Raw genomic sequence first — 19,258 nt, forward strand, 5'->3', positions numbered from 1 at the left:
TGCCTCAAGATGAAATTCAAATTTTTGTGTAAATTCATCATAAACAAACTGACATCCGGGATTGATATTAAGCTCAGTAAACTATTTGATTTCAAGCATTTGAAAGGACACTCATGTTTAATTTTAATACATTTAATGTGTTGTTCTCTACTGTTAATTTAGCTATACAGTTCACTTTCCACCCAATTCATGGTTCAATATTTTTCTGTCTTTTTTTTTATAAAGCATATTTAGGCAAGGCAAGGCAAGGCAAGTTTATTTATATAGCACTTTAAAACAGTACCACTGACCAAAGTGCTGCACAATCACAAAATTAAACAAATAAAAACAAAATTAAAACACATCAAAACCAACAATGCAGTGACGTAAAACACTCTATATAATACATAAACATACCCAGATAAATACAGAAAAGCAGCATCTCAAACCGAATCAAAGGCCAACCGAAAAAGGTAAGTCTTAAGAGCAGATTTAAAAATTGCTAAAGAGGGGGCCTGTTTTACCAACATAGGTAAAGAATTCCAAAGTTTGGGAGCTGCAACAGCAAACGCCCTGTCTCCTCTCTGCCTCCTGGAAGTCCTCGGCACCTCCAGGTTCATTTGGCTCGCTGATCTAAGAGCTCGAGGAGGACAGTGTATATGTAGCAGCTCAGAGAGATAGGAGGGAGCAAGGCCATTTAAAGATTTAAATACAAATAAAAGAATCTTAAAATGCACTCTGAAATGTACTGGCAGCCAGTGCAGAGAATATAAAATCGGGGTAACATGTTCTCTCTTCCGCGATCCAGTTAAGAGCCGAGCAGCCGCATTCTGGACCAGCTGAAGACGGGACAAAGAAGACTGGCTGACACCCACATATAAGGAGTTACAGTAATCCAGTCGTGTTGTAATAAAAGCATGGATTAATATTTCAAAATAATCCACTGGTACCATATTCCTAATCTTAGCAAGCCGCCTCAAATGGAAAAAGCTCGTTTTCACAACGGCACTGATTTGTTTATCCAACTTAAAATTTGCGTCCATTACAAAGCCCAAATTTGTAACAAATGGCTTTACGTAATGTGATAGCGGACCCAAATCCACAGGAGTGGACTTGCAGGTAGTACCAGGGTCAAAAATAATAACTTCCGTCTTTCTTTCATTAAAATTCAAAAAATTCAGAGCCATCCAAGTTTTTATGTCATCAAGGCACTCCATTAAAATTGGTACTGTATTGACTCCCTTACGATTGAGGGGCACATAAATTTGTGTATCATCCGCATAGCAATGAAAAGCAATATTATGTTTCCTAAATATTGACCCAAGGGGAAGCAAATATAAAGAAAACAAAAGAGGTCCAAGTATCGAGCCCTGCGGTACTCCACACAATAAAGGAGCAGACGATGATCTAAAATCATCTATGTCAACACATTGAATTTAAAATATTCAATAGATAATTTAACTTATGAAACTGATATTGGAAGTCAAAATGCCACTCAACCTGCCAAGCAGCCAATCCAGAATGGCTCCAGCTCCCTCTATTAGCTTTGATTGGCTGTATCCTATAATGAAGACTACATGTTGTTCATACCTGTAGGTGGCGGTAGTGCTACTTCACGTTTTTTGACAACTGCCAATAAATATCAAGAAGAAGACTGTACATTAGCTTAGCTGGCTTAGAGCTTAGCATATAAATGGAGGTTGAACTATTAGAACAGGGGTTTTAGAGAGCTAGTCTTTGCTTAACAAACGGGAAACTGAAAATCTAAAAATAATCCTGCACCAACTAAAGAACCAGAACATTCTAAGTCCAAATAAAACCATGAAACGTCATCAGAAAATCTGGAAAAGTATTGATCAAATTCTTTCAAAATGACTTAAAATATAAAGAAATAAGAGTGGATAAAAGTAATTGTAAAATGTATTTCTGTCTCCTACCTCATCTGAACCCCAAACATGCAGTTCCAGCCAAAATCATCTTCTTCAAGGACGCCGTGAAACACCACCACTGGTGCTTCCCGTTCGCTGTGGACGGGAATCCTGCCACGTTCATCTCCTGGTTCTTCAATGGAGAACCGTACAGAAAAAGCAAATTCATCTTCATACAGTTCATCCCGGACTCGAACGACGGGTCAGTGAAGCATGGCTGCCTAACCTTAAACAAGCCGACCCACATGAACAACGGAAACTACACTCTGGTTGCGGTGAACGAGCTCGGAGGGGAAAATGCCACGGCTGTCGGGATGTTTATGGAAAATCCTTTTGATAAAGGTGATCCCGAGGGGATCATGATAGGTGAGTTCCTGTAAAAAAAAAAAGTGATTGATGATCGATCTGAACTAACAGCTGTATTAGAGTCAAACAAAAACTAGATAATCAGCATCACACATCTTCATAGATTTGCTTTAATCTTGTGCCTCCAACTAAAATACCATTTATTGAGTTTTTTTTTTGGTCTACCAATCTAAGTTTGTTTTGCATTAAATATGTTTTATATTCTCTTGCATCCCTCATGCTAGTCTCTAATGGGGATCCAAGTAAGTTCTCAACTGACTATGACTCCTTATAATTTCTGTGTATCTTCTCAGTACTAACTTCCTGTGTATTTTATCTCTCAGGTCCATCTAACAAACCGGTCGTGGACGTTACAGAGAATTCAGAGAGTCGGGTGTTTGTGGTATGTGTTTGCTGAGAATCTAAGAGTCTTTTTAGATTTAGACCAGGCCAGTTTATTTGATTTAACTTGTGTGTTTGGCAGGTCTCTGTTGCTGTGGGCCTGGCTGTGTTCACCTGCATCTTTCTGCTCATCACAGTTTTGATCATTAACAAGTGTGGTCACCAAACCAAGTTTGGTATTCACCGTAAGTGGGTTCTTTAAAATTGCATGATAGTTAAACCACATGTTGACACCTTAAAGGGGATCTGTTATGCTAAATTCACATTATGTACTTCTATTTGTTTCTCTACTGCTTCTAAAAACAGCCCAAAACACATAAAAATACACAGCCATTTTATGTATAGATATATATTTACAATAAGTCAACATTATAATTTCCCAAAATTCATAAATTCAATGTTTAATTTTTGATCAGTGACCAGATTTATGAAATTTTGTTTGACATAAGAAAATATCTCCTTCTGTTGCCATTAAAATTGTCCTTGTTCTTCAAAGTAAAAATTTTTTCTCAGAGTTTCCACAAAACTACACTTTGGAATCAGAGTGTAATGGACTAATACAGCCTTGCACTGTGATGTAACTTTGCACACAGGCAGCTGCTGTTTGTTTGTTGGGCAAAGTGCCTTAATTACAGCGTAGACCTCCGCTGCCCACCGCCACGTGGTGAGAGCCATTAAAAACGATGGATGGACGGATTGATGGATGGATGGATGGATGGAGGAAAAGCTAGGTCCGTGTGGACGCCCCACCCTTTTCTCTCCTCACTCAGAGCTCCTAAGTGTGCCTGATTGCCTAAGTGGACCGTGCTCCCTCTTTCCTTCCCTCCATCTCCTCTGGGCTCCCTCGTTGTTGTTCCATTTTCTTCTGTTTTGGACTCTGGGGGTTCTGTGGTTTGCCTTGCTGAGTGGATTTCACAATTTGGGTCCCACTTGTTTGGCTTTTAATACTTTGCCATAGTCAGGTGTTGCTAACCATCCAGGCTTCCTGTATGGTCATTTTTCCCCCAGTTCAATGTGGCCTGATTGCTGCATGGTTGATGATGGTGATTATTAGAGCTTGTCATCATCTGTCACCATGGTACCAATGACTGGGCCGCCACGTTGGTAGTGGAGTATGTTTGTCCTTCAGAAGGGAAAAATTGGGCCAGAATTGCTTCTTTTGTTGGCTGCTGCAATCAAAAGAGTTTGGAGACTGATTAGGTGTCATGTATCCGTCAGCCATGCTTGTCTCTTGTGTTTCATTAGGCTCATCAGTTCTCGGTAAGGAGGATGACCTGGCCGTCTCACTCCGCTTCATGAATTTTGGGACCAGCCCGCCTTCCTCTGACGAAGACTCTGGTTTATCAAGTTTTGTGGAGAACCCGCAGTACTTCTGTGGCATCATCAAGGACAAAGACATGTGTAAGCGCCGGTGCAATTTATGCTCCATAACTATTATATACATCTGCTCTTATTACAGTTCTGTTTAATTCATTAGTAAATAGTTTGAGATATTTAGAAGGTTTTTAGATGAATTCTCAAGGTGTGTTTTTGTCTCACTGTGTGAGCGCTCTTAATGCAATCTGCTTATAATTCAGAAGAAATAATGAGTCAAAATGTAAAAAAAAATAAAATCCTTCTTAGACTCGAAAAGAAAAAACACCCTGATCCCTTTTACGCATGATGTCCTTTGTTAGCATTTTGTTGCAGTTTGTCCAAGTTAGTTGTCAGTTCTAGAATGTGTTTAGGGTGGTGATTAGTAGCCATATGTGAGTGAAATAATGAAGTGGACAAAAATTTGATCAACTCAAGAACTGGAGAGCTAGCCCAAGTGACTGGACCTCTATGCTTAGACTGCTGCCTGTTCAGTACTACTAATATATTCATAGTTAGTTCACAAACTAAATATTTACCTCCAAACAAAATATTTAACTGCTAGCATATTTGGTAAATATTTAACAAATATGCAAATTCACATACCAATAACCAGAATTGTACTATCAAAATAAAAGCTGGGTCTTGTGAACTTCTACATAAACGTCTGTTGCTCTAAATCCATTGGTGAACGTCTGTATTGCCATTTAAGCGGCTCATCCAATGTTTTAAATTGAAATGTTGTAATTGTTGTTGAGAGGAAAAGAAACAATGATGAAGTGTATCAGTCACAGTAGCAGGAGTTTAATTAAAGATTCGCAAGATCCAGCTTTAACTTTGGTAGTCCACTTCTGGTTATTGGCAAGTAATTTTTGCATATCAACTAAATATTTAGCTTACCAAATACATATTTAGTTTGAAACATATTTATTTTGAGGTTAAATATTTAGTTTGCTAACTAAATACTTAACCTAGATATTTTGCTTGCTAGCTTGCTATGTTATTAATTATTGTTCCAGTATTTAGATATGTTAGTTGCATGTGGTATGTTTTAACATGTTTTAACTTGGACTGGGTGCGAAGAACCGGACCTGTCAGCTTCAGTGGTAACATTTGGCTTCCCCAGGATCGGATAGGAAATCCAATGTGGCAATTCCCTAAACTGCTCAACCCTGCTCAAAAATCCTACAGTGCTATTGACTTTAAACAATTTTGCAAAGAAGAGTAGATTTTAAAAATCCATAATTTCCAGATCTCAGAAATGCTTGAAGTTGTTGCTGGTAAGGTGGCACAAACATTCAAGTTATTCACCCAGGACTTGGTTGGTTTGGATCAGTTTTTATCCCCTTATAGATAAAATCATCAAATGTAAACAAATTTACTTATCTTCATCTAATATTAAAATTAATTTCATAATCTGAAACATTTAAAGATGATAAACATATAAGAACAATTAGGGGATACATTGGTACTTTTTCCCTGTGAGGATAAGCAAGTTTGAAAATATTCAGACAGATCAGCTCCAGGTTTTAGCAAAAGTGTAGCTCACGAAAACTTGCTTTGGCTTGGATCAGATCTCAGCAACGGCTCCCTCACAGCTGCGTCTCTTTCTTGTTGTTGCAGGTGTGCAGCACATTAAGCGGCAGGACATTGTGTTGAAGTGGGAGCTAGGTGAAGGAGCGTTCGGCAAAGTCTACCTGGCAGAGTGTGCGAACCTCAGCCCCGACAACGACAAGATGCTGGTTGCCATTAAGGTGAGGAAATCTTACATCGTCCCCTCTGCCGCTTCAGAGGCAATTTAACAACTAATGTGCTCTAAACATCTGCAGCAGCAGTGAAAATGTCAGCTGTTAGTATGTGGTCCGAGCAGAGGAGTCACCGGTAAAGAGGCCGTTTGTGGTAATAAAAACAGAAAGTTTCTATTCCTGCTGCAACAAAGTTACAGTTGGTGTTCAGAAGTCCTGATTCTTCTCTAAATGGCATCCCTGGTTCAGAGCATTATTGAAGCTAAAGTGCAGTTGTTTTCTTCCAGATCTGAAAGAAAATACACGGAAGCTTTTTAAAATTTTTTTAATAAATTGATCAAAATGTCTAGAAATTTCTTAACAGTAATCCGTCTTTTCCAGTTTTCCTGGAGTATAAATGTGACGCTACGTAAAGGCTCATTTCTGTTAGCTTCTCTGAAATAGCCACACGATAAAAGCTCCTCATCTGAACATCGTCATGTTTACAGTCAGGGCATTAGTTAAGAAGTTTATACTGTCATATGTTTCCATTCAGTTGTCACGTGAATTTTGAGCAAACTTTAAAAAAAAAAAGAAAAAAAAGTAATCATGCATTGTTGAACATTTTTGAACAAAAGTTCCCAATTCCAGTTGAGACAGGATAACTTTACAATAATAAATTCATAAATTAGTCTTATTTTGCTTAATTTATATCTTTTTATATATGTAGATGTGTACAGAACTTTTTCTTCTCTAGTCACTGACAAATAAATAAAATAATACCCAATAAAAGTCGACTTTAACTTCTTCTTTTAAAGCTGTTTCCTCCTCCAGTGCATTGTTGGAATAATACTTTGTGGTTTTAGAGTGAGCCATTGTTGTTAAAAGGCTGTCAGGTGGTTTTATACCCACCTCATGTTACACCAGGTTAATGGAAACCACAGAGGGAAAAATTTATACAAGGAGATGATGGAATATGCATCTGCTCACATTTATCAGTGCATTAATCACACATGTAAGCTTTTACAATACATCGTTACTCATCTTCGCCAAGGCGTTGAAAGGCGTCATTCCGGGAACATTCCCTTAACGTTCAGACAGAGTTCAGAGACAAATCTTTTAACTACTTTTAACAAATATTTTAATTATTTTATTAAAAGCTTTCTTGACTCAGAAACAAGACATGTTGTGGTGAAAAACAGTACAAAGAACAGAAGGTAATTAAATTTAAAGAAGTTAAAACGTATTTTCAACAAATCACATCAAAATAAGTCAAGCAGTGGTGAAATTAAAATATGTTAGTCTCCCACTATGGACCTGGTTCTGACCGTAGATCACAGATTTTCAGCAGAATTTAAACTTTGTTAGTTTCTTTTATTAATTCCCAAACCATTTTGCTCATGACCAGATAATAAAGTGAAAGTGTTCCAGTAATAAAGCCCTGAGGAATCCCAAAGTAAAACAAATCAAAACAGTAAACATTCTCCAGAGCTGTGTGCCCCACCTGAGCTTTCAAATAAAAACAACACGGCTCACATTTATGTAAATCATAAGAAATTAAGGCGCTACAACAAACACTCGACATTTTGTTTCTAATTTATTTAATTTTTTCTTTAGACTTCCTTTGGTATGATACCTAAAATCCCCTTCACTGATTTGTGGCATGTTCTTACACATTTCTGTTATAATTTTACTGAAAAATTATAATTTTCAAGTTGCCTTGCAGCATTTTAAATACATAGTATAATCCTAAAATAGGTGTTATTCATACTAAATGTGATAGAAGCCGTGCATTCATTTGTCTATAATATCTTTCTCATAACTGAATTCACAAAAGTCAGCTTATCTGCCAATGACCTTGTAAGTGTATTTTTTTTATCTGTGACAACTCATTCAGATATTGCACAAAAACACAAAGGAAAAATGTTTAAACTGACCTTCAAAATGATATTAAACATAAACACATTCACAGGCTCGTGTCATTTAATTGTATTTGAAAAACCACCCTCAAAAAAATGATCCTATAAGTGCAAAAGGTCAAGTAACACTATGATGTAACAGAAAGTGTCTTATTTTGGTGCAACCGTTGTTTGTTCACAGACTCTGAAGGATGCCAACGAGTCGACGCGGCAGGACTTCCAGCGGGAGGCCGAGCTGCTGACAGTCCTCCAGCATCAACACATCGTGCGTTTCTACGGCGTGTGCACAGACGGCGAGCCGCTGGCCATGGTGTTCGAGTACATGAGACACGGAGACCTCAACCGCTTCCTTCGGTACGTACAAGACCACACATCCCGCCTCTGCAGTGGGCCGCCGAGTCTCCGCCGCCCAAGCTGTTGGTCCTCATGCTGCTTAATGTTAGACCCCTAAAAGTGTTGGATGAAAGGCAGCAGCAACGCCTTCATGGCAAATGTGTCAGAGTAGGAAAAGCACAGTAGGAACGTTTCCCAGCAGTACGTCTGCTCTCACAATACAGGAGCCTGAATCTGAAGCAGCTAAGTGGAGCACAGCCATCATGCCTTTCATCATGTACAGTAAGGCTGAGCGGATTGGTGGAATAATAATGTCGCTAAGTGAATGAAGAAATTAGTCCCCTAACTGTAATCTTTGGGGGGGAAAGCTCAAAAGAATCTTCTGTAGCTGTGAGGTTGAATGTTTTCTATCTGATCAATGGACTTTTTCACACACAACATAACTAATAGACTCATAGTGGATCATTTGGTCCGAACATTTTGAAGCATTGAAGCAGAGAAGAAACAGAATAAATTAGTTTTAACAGTAAAGTTACTTTTTTCTGCTGTTTTAAATATTGCATTTTATGCATTAGCTTTGACATACAGGTGTTTCTACACTTCTCAATAAAATACAGGCTTTTGAAGTCCTTCCTTTGTGATCTGCAGACTGGTTCAGTGGTTTCTAATTTCACTTTAATTAGGATTATTTTCTGCATGCAAAATAGTAAAAATCAAACATTGCATAATTATACAGATTAAAACTGATTAATGAATTAAGACCAAATGAGTGGAAGCAGACAATAACCCTGTTTTGTCCATTTTAATCTATATTTACATGGAAAATTTAGATATTTGTTTTATTGTTTAAAAAAACAATAAAACAGAATTTATTTAAATTTACCTTTAAATTAAAATAAAACTAATTCTAAAATATCATCAGTGTCTGTAAATTGTTACACTAGATGGGGAACCATGTTGATATACTATAATCATAAAGTGAAATATTAGCTAATTTCTTTTATTTTGAATCCACTTGATATTTGCTCTAAATTTCCAGGTAAAAAAAAGATAAATACACAACTTTAATTTTAGAGGAAATGAGGAGATAGTTTAAAATTTTACTGAAGGCTGTTTCTGTTTTTCAAACTGATTCTTTTCTTCTGTGCAAGCGGTCAAATGGCTGATTTGCTTTGTCTGTAAATAACACTTCTAAATTAAAAGTAGGTTTGTCTGAATAGAGGTCTAATTTTTGCAACTTTCCAAAGGCTGTTCATTTCTTGTTAATTACTACAGAAGGTTAATTTAGGCACAATTGCAAAAGGAGTTTCATATAAATTGTATTTTCTGTGCTCTTGTTGCCGTTTCAAAAGTTGAAGCTCCCTGGTTTCTAGCTCTTATTTTTCTTATTTTTCCCCTGACAACTTATCACCATATCACGCACCGGCTCCATCAACATATCAAGCCTTCACGGCTCTAATGTATGTGATTCATGCATTGAGACTCTCCTGCAGGTAATGGCAGGCCACACGCTGGCGTGGATCCACTCAGGTTCCCTCTGACCGCGTCTTTGAAATTAAATTCTCTCTGTTCCATCTTATTCTCAACATAAATAGCTGCTTTAAAAGTTGCCAAAAAGCCATTCAGAAATGTTGAGAAATATGTGATGAAGGTTTTTCCATGTTTTTTTTGTAATATTCAGATTTTTCTTAAACAGTAGACACAACCTCCGTCTTATTTTTAAGTCCTTGAACAGCAGCTTCTATTTACCGTTATTTTATTCTTGAAATCTGGATTGGTTTGAGGGAAAACTGGACATTTCTTCATCCTATTATTGTTTTTAGTTAAATCTGAATGTCCTGAGTAAACAGGTGCAATGATCTTATATATAAACTGAAAATCTAACAAATATATAACATATAATCAGGCTAATTTGTGTCTGAACCTGAATTTGTGTCAATTGTGTGTTTTAGCAATGAAGATATGCCAAATTCTGGCTGATCTTTTTTTCATATGACCCAGAATGGTTTTGTTAAATAAAATTCTCTGGAAGGAAAAAAATCCAAGTTAATTTTTTTCTTTTGTTTCCATCAGATTTGTGATTCTTCTGAAGCTTAATCTTTATGAATTTCGGAAATGTTTTTGGGAAAACAAAGCTTTTGTTTGGCACATTTGTGGAAAAGACTTTCCCACCTATCTTTGTGCAAATCGGGTTTATTTGCTTCATTCGTTTTCAAAGAAAATTCACTTTACTGCTTAAAGGCCACATTTCAATAAAACAAAGTTAGAAAAATGTAATCTCTGAGTTTTTTTCTAACCTGCTGATTTTGTTTAAATTTAAATCTTTTCTTTGTAATGTGTAACATGAAAGAAAAAAACTGCTCCAGATAGAAAAGTTTTGAATTTAGGAGAAACTAAAGGAATGAAAGATGATTGATTATTTATAGATGAATGCAAATGTTGTGTTTGATGAATCAGAATCAGCTTTACTGGTTAAGATTTTTTTACACAACAAAAGAAATGTATCAGTTATCAAGCACTCAGTGTGCATCCATAAAGCGTAAATATAAAACTTTAATCAAAATAAAAATTAGGCTTAAGGGACAATATGTGTATGTATTTTCAGACATTATTTTTGTATAAAAGAAAGAAATAGAGAACAATTGTTGTGATTGTGCAAAAGGTTTTTTTGGGGTTTTTTTTAGTTTCCCAAAAGAATTGATGACTTCACAGGCTGTTAGGTTTTTATTAGTTTTTATTGTGTTTATGGGAGTTTATCTGTAGTGCCACCTGAAGCTAAACGTCTAAACAGACTGTGTCCAGGATGTGTGAGATCTGCAAAAATGTTATCTGCCTTTTTCTCGACCCAAGAACTGTACAAGTTCTGGATGGAAAGAAGGTCAGTCAAAGCCCAGAAAGATCTCAACTCCTCTGCATCTTTTGCAATAATTAGACTCAGTTTATGCTTCAAGGATACAGTGATGGAATATCATTTTATCTGCTCGGCTCATGTTAGGTTGGATAATGTGTGAGCTAAATAAACCTGAAGCTCCAGGATGCGATTCAAAACGAGTCAAGGCCGAGGGCAGCTTCATTATTAGCGAGATGGTATTAATAAAAATGATAGACTTTAATCTTCAGAAGATTTTTCTGCATTAAGAAACACTGATAATAAAAAAAGAAAAACATTTGAGCAAAAGCAGAAAAGTCTGCTGCTGTTGAACTGATTTATTATCTAAGGGGTCATTTACAAAATGACTTTTTGCTGTTTAACATACTGACAGAAAAGCTTGTAAGAAATGTAAGAAAAGCTTACATTTACACTTACAAAGCTTATATTTTTAAATTTTGATAAATCATTCAGAAAGCAGCAGAAGGACTTGAAGGGAAGTGAACCAATCAGAGCTCAGTTGGCACCTTGGAAACAATCTGAGAAAGTACCGGAGTAGACGGAGTTAAAACAGATCGCCGGGTGTCCTGCACAGGAGACAGACTGGAAATGAAAACACACGCCACCCCTCCATCCAAAAAAAAAAAGAAAGAAACACACGTGCGTGCATTCACACAGGCTTTTCCTGAGATATATGTTCAGGGACAGTTCGAAATCACATTTCCAGAAAACAGAGTGGGTGAGTTCTTTGAGAGCCCCCACGTTGCAGCTGCTTTCCCACCCTGCCACCTGCCTTTTAAACTAATAGTGATTGTATAGACAACTTCCTTTGTAATATGGAGAGGAGAGAGATTAGGATGGATGGATGACACATGGAGACACATCAGCTGTGATTTGCTCATTTAGCCAGTTGGATGTCAGAGTGGGTGTTCATGATCCGCAGAAACAACAGCGCGTTAATGTGCTCTGCATCTCTGGATTACATTATTGCAAATCAATTGTGGGCGTATTACAAGCCTCGTGTTTTCTATTAAGCGTCGGCTTTAAATGGCTTTATTGTGGCGCGGTGGTGCTGACCACGGCTTGGACTGGATGGGACTGGAAGTGTTCAATCTGCAGATTGCTCGCTGAGGTCATTGTACCTCAGGTGACCCAAGGTTGGTGCCGTAATTACAAACACGCTGAGAGGCCAATCTGAGTGTTTTCATAATCATAAACAGCCAATAGTAGATGAATCATTACAAAGACCTGCAGGTTCTTCAGCCATGTGGGCCCACATGACCTTGTCTGCATTTATTACGGCTCTCATGTTCCGCTCTTAAAATACAAACATATAACAGCAGCTATTATGTGTTTTAATATACAGGTTCCCAACGTGCTTTGAAGATCAGCTGAGGTTCGTTTGTCAGATTTTGAGAGGAACAACCTTCAAGCAATATTTCTTATGATTTTCTTAAACGTCGTGTTTTCTTGATCTGTAAGCAGAAAATCATTATAATTAATGGCAGTAAAGAGTTTAAAACTTCATTCTTTGTGTGAATAATCTAAAATGTTTAACTTTTTCTAAATTATTGTAAATCTTTTAAATAAAACGGTTCACTTATTACTCATCCATGTAGCTGAGTGAAGTTGTTCCCCTCACCTTTTTCAAATGAAATGAAGCAGCGACTCCCCCATTCAGCTCCTTCAGACTAGCCGACAGCAATTAGCAAGCACCTGGTGGCATTATACGAGCTGCTAATCAGTAAAACTCTGATAAAAAATTGTTTTTTTAAGCGTTAATAGAGGAGTGATGCTGTGATGACTTCCAGAAGGAGGAGTTTCAGACCCAATTTCAAGGCGCTAAATTACAAAGTCAAATTTCTTTTAAGTCATATTTGATATAAGTAGCATTTATATAGAAACTGAAGTTAACATAGTTACTCGAATATACTGAAAAACACATAATACTGCCGATTTAAACAACTAACATACCAATAATAACCGGCACCTGTCTTCTGCGTTTCCCCCACAGAGCTCACGGCCCGGACGCTCGTATCCTGGAGGAGTCCAAGTTGCCCCCGTTGGGCCAGCTGACTCTGCCCCAGATGCTGCAGATCGCCGCCCAGATCGCCTCAGGCATGGTTTACCTGGCATCGCTGCACTTTGTCCACCGTGACCTGGCCACACGCAACTGTCTGGTGGGAGAAGGCCTGGTGGTGAAAATCGGAGACTTCGGTATGTCCAGAGACATCTACAGCACAGACTACTACCGGGTACGTGTCTGGAGGTCCACCAACATTTTAGCTGTTTCCTTTGATATTTATTCTGTGTGGTTAAGTGTTTTGCTGGATGAACGCCCTCATCCTCAGGTTGGTGGACGTACGATGCTTCCGATCCGCTGGATGCCGCCGGAGAGCATCATGTACAGGAAGTTTACAACGGAGAGCGACATCTGGAGCTTCGGAGTCGTTCTTTGGGAAATCTTCACCTACGGCAAACAACCCTGGTACCAGCTGTCAAACAGTGAGGTAAATAAAATGCTTTTTATTGCAACATTTTACTTTTCTTGTTCAGTTTGGTGGAATATATTTAATATAACTTATTTTCAGTCCTTACTGACAATTCTAAAATTGAAGTTAAAGTAAAATTAATGTATGATTTGACATGAGTTTAAGGTGGCCTGAGTGTGTTGTTCTGGTTTTGATAAAAACAGAAAATGAGAAAGGAAAAGTGAAAAAAAAATACATAAATATATATATATATATATATATATATATATATATTCATACATACTTTAAAATATGTATTTAAGAAAAAAATATTGAAATAATTGAGTTTTCTATGAATGATTTGGAGTTAAGTTGCACAAAAAAATCCACAAATAGGCAGGGGTCCAATGTATTGCCAAAAAGGTATTTATTCACTTTGCAGCAATCCCTCCTCCTTAACAAGTATATGGTGATGGTGGAAAGAAAAAACAGTTTTAACTGGAAGAAGCATTCTTAGTGCCTGTAATAATGCCATGTAAATGTCAACTGTGATGGTGACTAACCTCTACTGTACATGTTTTGATTTGAATTAATCAAATTGTTATCCTTTAAATGAACTTTTCAACTCATATTGGCACAGATACCCGAGTCTGGATTGTTTCTCTCTCATCGTTTTACCTGTCAGCCCATTGCAGCCTTACATATTCTGCACTCTTGAGCTAATCAATAAGTTCATAGTAATTAAGGGCGGTCCAGTCTGGCCTTTTTAGCTTAAGCACCAAGAAGTGGGTCTCCACTGTGACCGCAGCGGTGCTATTACAGGCCAGGAGCCGCTCTTCTTTCCAGAGAAGGGTGGATCACTTTTCCTCTGCACTCAATTTTAATCTCATTGGCTTCATTTTTGCCCTATGCCAATAAGGTGTAACCTCGTTATCCTAATCTGTTTCGCCTGGTGAGGGACAGGTGAAATTATCATGTTGCCTAAATACTGAGCGGCGGAGATAAATCACCCCAACCCGACGTGGCGGCAGCAGGCATTTCAGTGGCTCGTTAGGAGTCGACTGTCTGACGGCTCATTTTGGTGTGAAGTGGCTCTGGTGACTGGGCATCTTCTGCTCACTTAATCAGGCAAAGGTTAACGGCAGTAAAAAGAGTCAGGTGGAGATCCTCCACAGTGCCTTATGCACTGAGCGGAGCAAAGCTGTGAACTGTACCAGTCTCTGCAGACATTACTGGCTGCTTTCAATTGTCCCAGAGTCGCTGCTAATGGACACAGATCTGTATAGAGTAATGCTGCTTTTAAAGATGAAAACTGGTGAGGCAGGATGTCTGGATTCAGAAAGTTTAGTGTGTTTGCTTTAGAGGATTACAGTTAAGTTTCACAGTTGGTTTTCTCAGCACTTATTACAAAACAGAGGATTGACTGTATTTAAATTTGCTATTCAGCACAATTCAGTTTCTTTTAGGGATTTTAGTACATACATTTTAATTTATATATTAAAGAATTTTAGCAGAATTAATTGCTTTTTTTGTTTGTTTTTTTGTTACAAAATTCAGAGCTGGAACCTTTGTTGCATGTTTCTGGTACACCCATGAATTTGATGCACAACCAACAGCAGCGATGGGACAAAGAGCAGCTTCTTTTGGCCCACTAGGGCTAAATTTTTAATTCAGAAAAATGATCTGATGGGATGCTGTAAAATACTATTGTTGTGTTCAAGTTGTGCTAACAGGAAGTAGCCTATTAGCAAAGCTATTCAAGCCTAAAATAGCATCTTAATGCTAAACATGTAGCAGCAGCAACATGCGAACTTTGAATGGATATAGTAGCATTTTTCATTAATCTGATGGTTACAATAATTAATATCTTTGTTATTGACCTCATATGTCTATTTATTCTATAATTTAGCAGCAAAAAGTGTTTTTGAATTGAAAAATTTTACTTATTTTGTCCACTGTCGATTGCAAGGTTTGATTAAAAATTTTAATTCACTAGTTTATTTTTATGGCACAATTTCACAACACATTATCTTAAATCACTGCAGCAACTCACCCTTTAATGTAAGAATGTTGCAAAAGTAGAAAGGAACAACTTTCTGTGAGGGGAAAAAAAAGTACACAGAGTTACTGAAGCAATATCTCCGTTAATGGGTTGAACCAGGAACCTCTAGCCTGAGAGTAGTTTCCATCAGAAAGAATGACATAATTATTGTTGCTATCAGCTCAGTCTGGATAGATACAAACTTAGATGTAGAAATGCTAACTTCATCGAGTTAGTGGCCTCAACTACTCTATCAATGTCTCCAACCAGGGAACAGGGAGACGAACAAAACACTAAGCTGTGAGTGTTTTCTCTTCCGAGTAGAAGCACAGAGACTGCACATATGTGAATACAGAAGATCAGTCAATGATTTCAACCAGAAAAGACACTTTTGGAGAGAAAAAAAACCTCAAAAGGAAGCAACGTTTAAGGTAGCATTAGTAAGTTGCTAATTCTCTGAGGAAAAACAATTTACTCCAGATGTTGAGAAGTCTTAATTTTAACCTGAGTGGAAACAAAATATAAAACTAGGGATTTGAATCAGAGGTGCTGCTGTCCATGGTGCTGGACACTCATTATATGCTAAAGAGACATTAGCAGACACTGCTGTTCAATAGTCTCAAAATTAAACAATATTCTTCATTACTTAATAATCAAAACCTTCTAGATTTAGAGAAAGTGTATGGCAGGACATGTTAGAGCAGTACAAACATTTTTAGCTGAAGCTGTCTTGAAAAAATCTGCAATTTTTCAGCTTCATTTTTAGCTAAATGCTAATTAGCAAACAATCTTTAATCTGGAAGATTGCGATGTGAGAAAGACACACACATTGATTGATGTGAACCTTGGCTTGTGTCACATAACTGTCAACAAATCTATTTCATAGGAGATCTGTTTGTGGATTTTGATTGGCTAATTAGAAGCAATGATGCCTTTAATGAGCTGAGAAAACTGTCGGTTCCACAGCTGTTTATGGGATTTTTGCTGGTTACTGGCTTGTGTGTGTTGTTGATGTTTTGTACCATTCCTCACTAAGACAAACAGAAACCTTGACGGTTTTGAAAAAGCTGATTCTTTTATTCTGTCTGAATAAACCTCTCAACAAACATCGTCACAGGTCCTACAGAACACATCAGCTCCAAAACTTCACAGCTTTTAAATGTAATTGTCTGCACTGTAAATAGACAATTCAGTTTTTTCCCTCTATTGTACTTAACAGGATCCAGAAACGGACTTGCACTTCGTAAACTGAAGGCTAACTGCTACACATAAAGATATGTTTATGTTGGTTCTGCAGCATGCAGCTTTGTCTGCTGGAGTGAAGCTACGCAGCACAAAGCGACGCCGGGCCATGAAAAGCAGATAAATAGGACATTGCTGAAAGCAGGAGGAGGATGCAAAAACCTACATTGTTCAAAACATTAGATATAAGAAAACATGAACACTTCATAATGAAGGAAAGATCGATCCTGAACTGGCTGGGACTGTTTGTGTGTTCTGCTCTGAGTTTGGAGTCAGGCAGCGTAAAGAAATGAACAGTTTTCTGGTTGTTGAGGTTATTCTACTTTTCTAAGTTTCCAGTTGACAGGAAGTGAGTGAGATCAAACAGGATGTGTGTTTTTATAAGCTGGGGGAATAAATCAGAATATTTGTCTCTCTAGTTGTGGAGGAATTTTGGCTCACTTCTCCTAACAACATTGCTTCAGTTCATTGAGTTTTCACTTTCTGCACAGCTCTGTCCAATCATTTCAATCACTCGGAGGCTGTGCTTTGACTGGGCCGTTGCAACAACTTCATTCTATTTTTTTTCATCCGTTGTAGATTTGTTGCTGTGTCGGACAGATGTGGCATATTTGAGTCAGTGTTTCTTTGGTTTATAGAGTAGTTCATGGTCCGGGAAATTTGACCGATTCCTTTTGTCTGACTTTTCCACAGCAGTCTGAACAACTCAATTCCAACCTTTTCCCCTGATTTGTGCCTCTTCCATATGTGGTATTAGAACAGAATAGAACACAATAGAAACTTTTTCATTGTCACATGGACAACAAAGTTAAAAGTGCCTTCAGTTGTTGCCAAATGCACCAATAAGACAAAAAAGCTAAATTGTACATGTATGTGATGGATTCAAAGCGTCTGATTCTTGAACGATCTTTTAGATTCTCAGCCGACTTTGAGACTGTGAGACGTTCATCAGAATTGTGCACCAGAGAGCGACAGACTCAGTAAATGTGGACATAAACTGCTCACAGAGAAGTCTGATTGCAGTTGCGTTTAATTATTAGCATGAACAACCATGTAAAAAACTAAATTAAAATAAAGGATTTCAGCAAAAGTAGCCCTGCTGTGTTAATGTAACTGAGGACTGCCAGGCGGAAGCCCAGATCATCAGCCCTCCTCCTCCGTGCTTTCCTTTAGCCTGGGGCTGTTCGGTTTTCTCCAAACATGTTGCTGTGTTTTATGTCCAGGGATCTCAGAAGTCTTGAGCTTCATGCAGATGGACCTTTGCAAACTTAAACCTAAATCTAATACATAAGTTTCACTTATTCTGCCTGTTTCTAACTGGTAGAATAAGTTAAATACATGAACTTTGACCTTTAACATGCAAACTGAAGCTGCTGGATTTGAGTTTTTTGTTAAATAATGTAGTGTGATGTGTTGTGTTTTTGTTCTGCTGCTGTTTTTATCTCCTTTTGTAAATTTTAGTACTGAAAGAGGATTTTTTTTATTTGTCATGAGACTAAATTGTCTAAAATCTTTGTAGCTGAATGCAGGTTTCCTCTCCTCAGTCATTGAAAAGTAAAGATGTTCCTGAACTTTCTTCCAGTCAAAGTTAGAGTTGATGTAAGTTTCTCTGCAGTGGAAGTGTTATCTTTCTTACAGATTTGCCCACGCAGTCCTTGATTCTGTAGATTGATGCACAAAAGCTGTCGGCTCTTCGAAAAAAACAAAATCTGATTATGGTCCAAAATGATCATGGGTGTTTTCCTCACTCCATTCTTCCGATCGGAAAACATAATTAAATTTAATCATTTGCTGTAGGCAGAGTGGAGCTGTGACATTAGCAGTGAAGAAGATTATTGAATGTGTTTGATTTGTTCTTTTAAATGTGAACATTGGAAATGATTTATTTTAGCTCTTATAAAGTGCTTTTACCAGCGAAGCTGAGGTTCTGGCCTGAATATTCAGCTGCCTGTGGGGCTCGGCTCCTGAACACTGAGCTTAGTTAGATACCTTTTTGACATTGAGCTTTGTGGTCTCAATTTCTTGCCACAAAGGCGGGTAAATCAATACATTCACTGGATCCATACATAAGAGCGCTGCTGATTTATTCCTGCTGGGCCTACAAGGAAACATTAGGGATCAGCCAGCCTGGTTAAAACGCTGTAAATACAGAAAACACCCCAGTTTTTAAAGCTTTTATGACCTTAAAAATTATCTAGAATAATAAAAAATATATCATTGGAATGATCTAACCTTTACTTTGATCACATTTAGTCAGTAAATTACTCTGGTGCTGCTGTTAGTTTTTACCCCTAATAATTGCTATAAGATTCCATTTCTCTAATTTATTAATTTTCTTAAACTGATCAGTATCTAGGAACTTTTAATCAGTAACCCACGACTTCTTGTTTCCCTGAGGTGTAAATATAACGTGACACAAAGGGCTATTTTACACAGGACGATGGTTTACAGCTGCAGCAAAGTGTCTCCATAGCAACCCCCAGAAACCATGTAATCTGTTTCCTTGAGGCAGGAAAAAAAAACTTTTAAAGTTCTACCATCACAAATGTAAACATGTGAAGTTTAGTGAAGTCTGTTGGAACTTTGTGCTTTAAAATCCAGATTTTCACCAACAAACAGTCCAGTGCAGGTTTGTTGACCCGTTTCTCTTTA

The 19,258-nt window shown here is 37.6% G+C and overlaps 1 protein-coding gene across 2 annotated transcripts in view; it reads left to right on the top strand.

Annotated features, from left to right (window-relative positions):
- ntrk1 (neurotrophic tyrosine kinase, receptor, type 1) overlaps nucleotides 1-19,258 on the top strand; it is a 37,706-nt gene that overhangs the window by 15,875 nt on the left and 2,573 nt on the right. The window contains exons 8-16 of one of the 2 annotated variants that reach the window (XM_028012317.1): nucleotides 1,941-2,273; nucleotides 2,498-2,515; nucleotides 2,597-2,655; nucleotides 2,737-2,839; nucleotides 3,900-4,055; nucleotides 5,631-5,761; nucleotides 7,832-8,004; nucleotides 12,867-13,107; nucleotides 13,204-13,362. In XM_028012317.1, coding sequence (XP_027868118.1) covers nucleotides 1,941-2,273; nucleotides 2,498-2,515; nucleotides 2,597-2,655; nucleotides 2,737-2,839; nucleotides 3,900-4,055; nucleotides 5,631-5,761; nucleotides 7,832-8,004; nucleotides 12,867-13,107; nucleotides 13,204-13,362 — 1,373 coding nt within the window. The remainder of the gene's footprint in view (nucleotides 1-1,940; nucleotides 2,274-2,497; nucleotides 2,516-2,596; nucleotides 2,656-2,736; nucleotides 2,840-3,899; nucleotides 4,056-5,630; nucleotides 5,762-7,831; nucleotides 8,005-12,866; nucleotides 13,108-13,203; nucleotides 13,363-19,258) is intronic. The other variant, XM_028012319.1, reaches the window with a different exon arrangement.

This window comes from Xiphophorus couchianus, chromosome 3, assembly GCF_001444195.1.
Source record: "Xiphophorus couchianus chromosome 3, X_couchianus-1.0, whole genome shotgun sequence".
In the NCBI taxonomy this organism is placed as follows: Eukaryota; Metazoa; Chordata; class Actinopteri; order Cyprinodontiformes; family Poeciliidae; genus Xiphophorus; species Xiphophorus couchianus.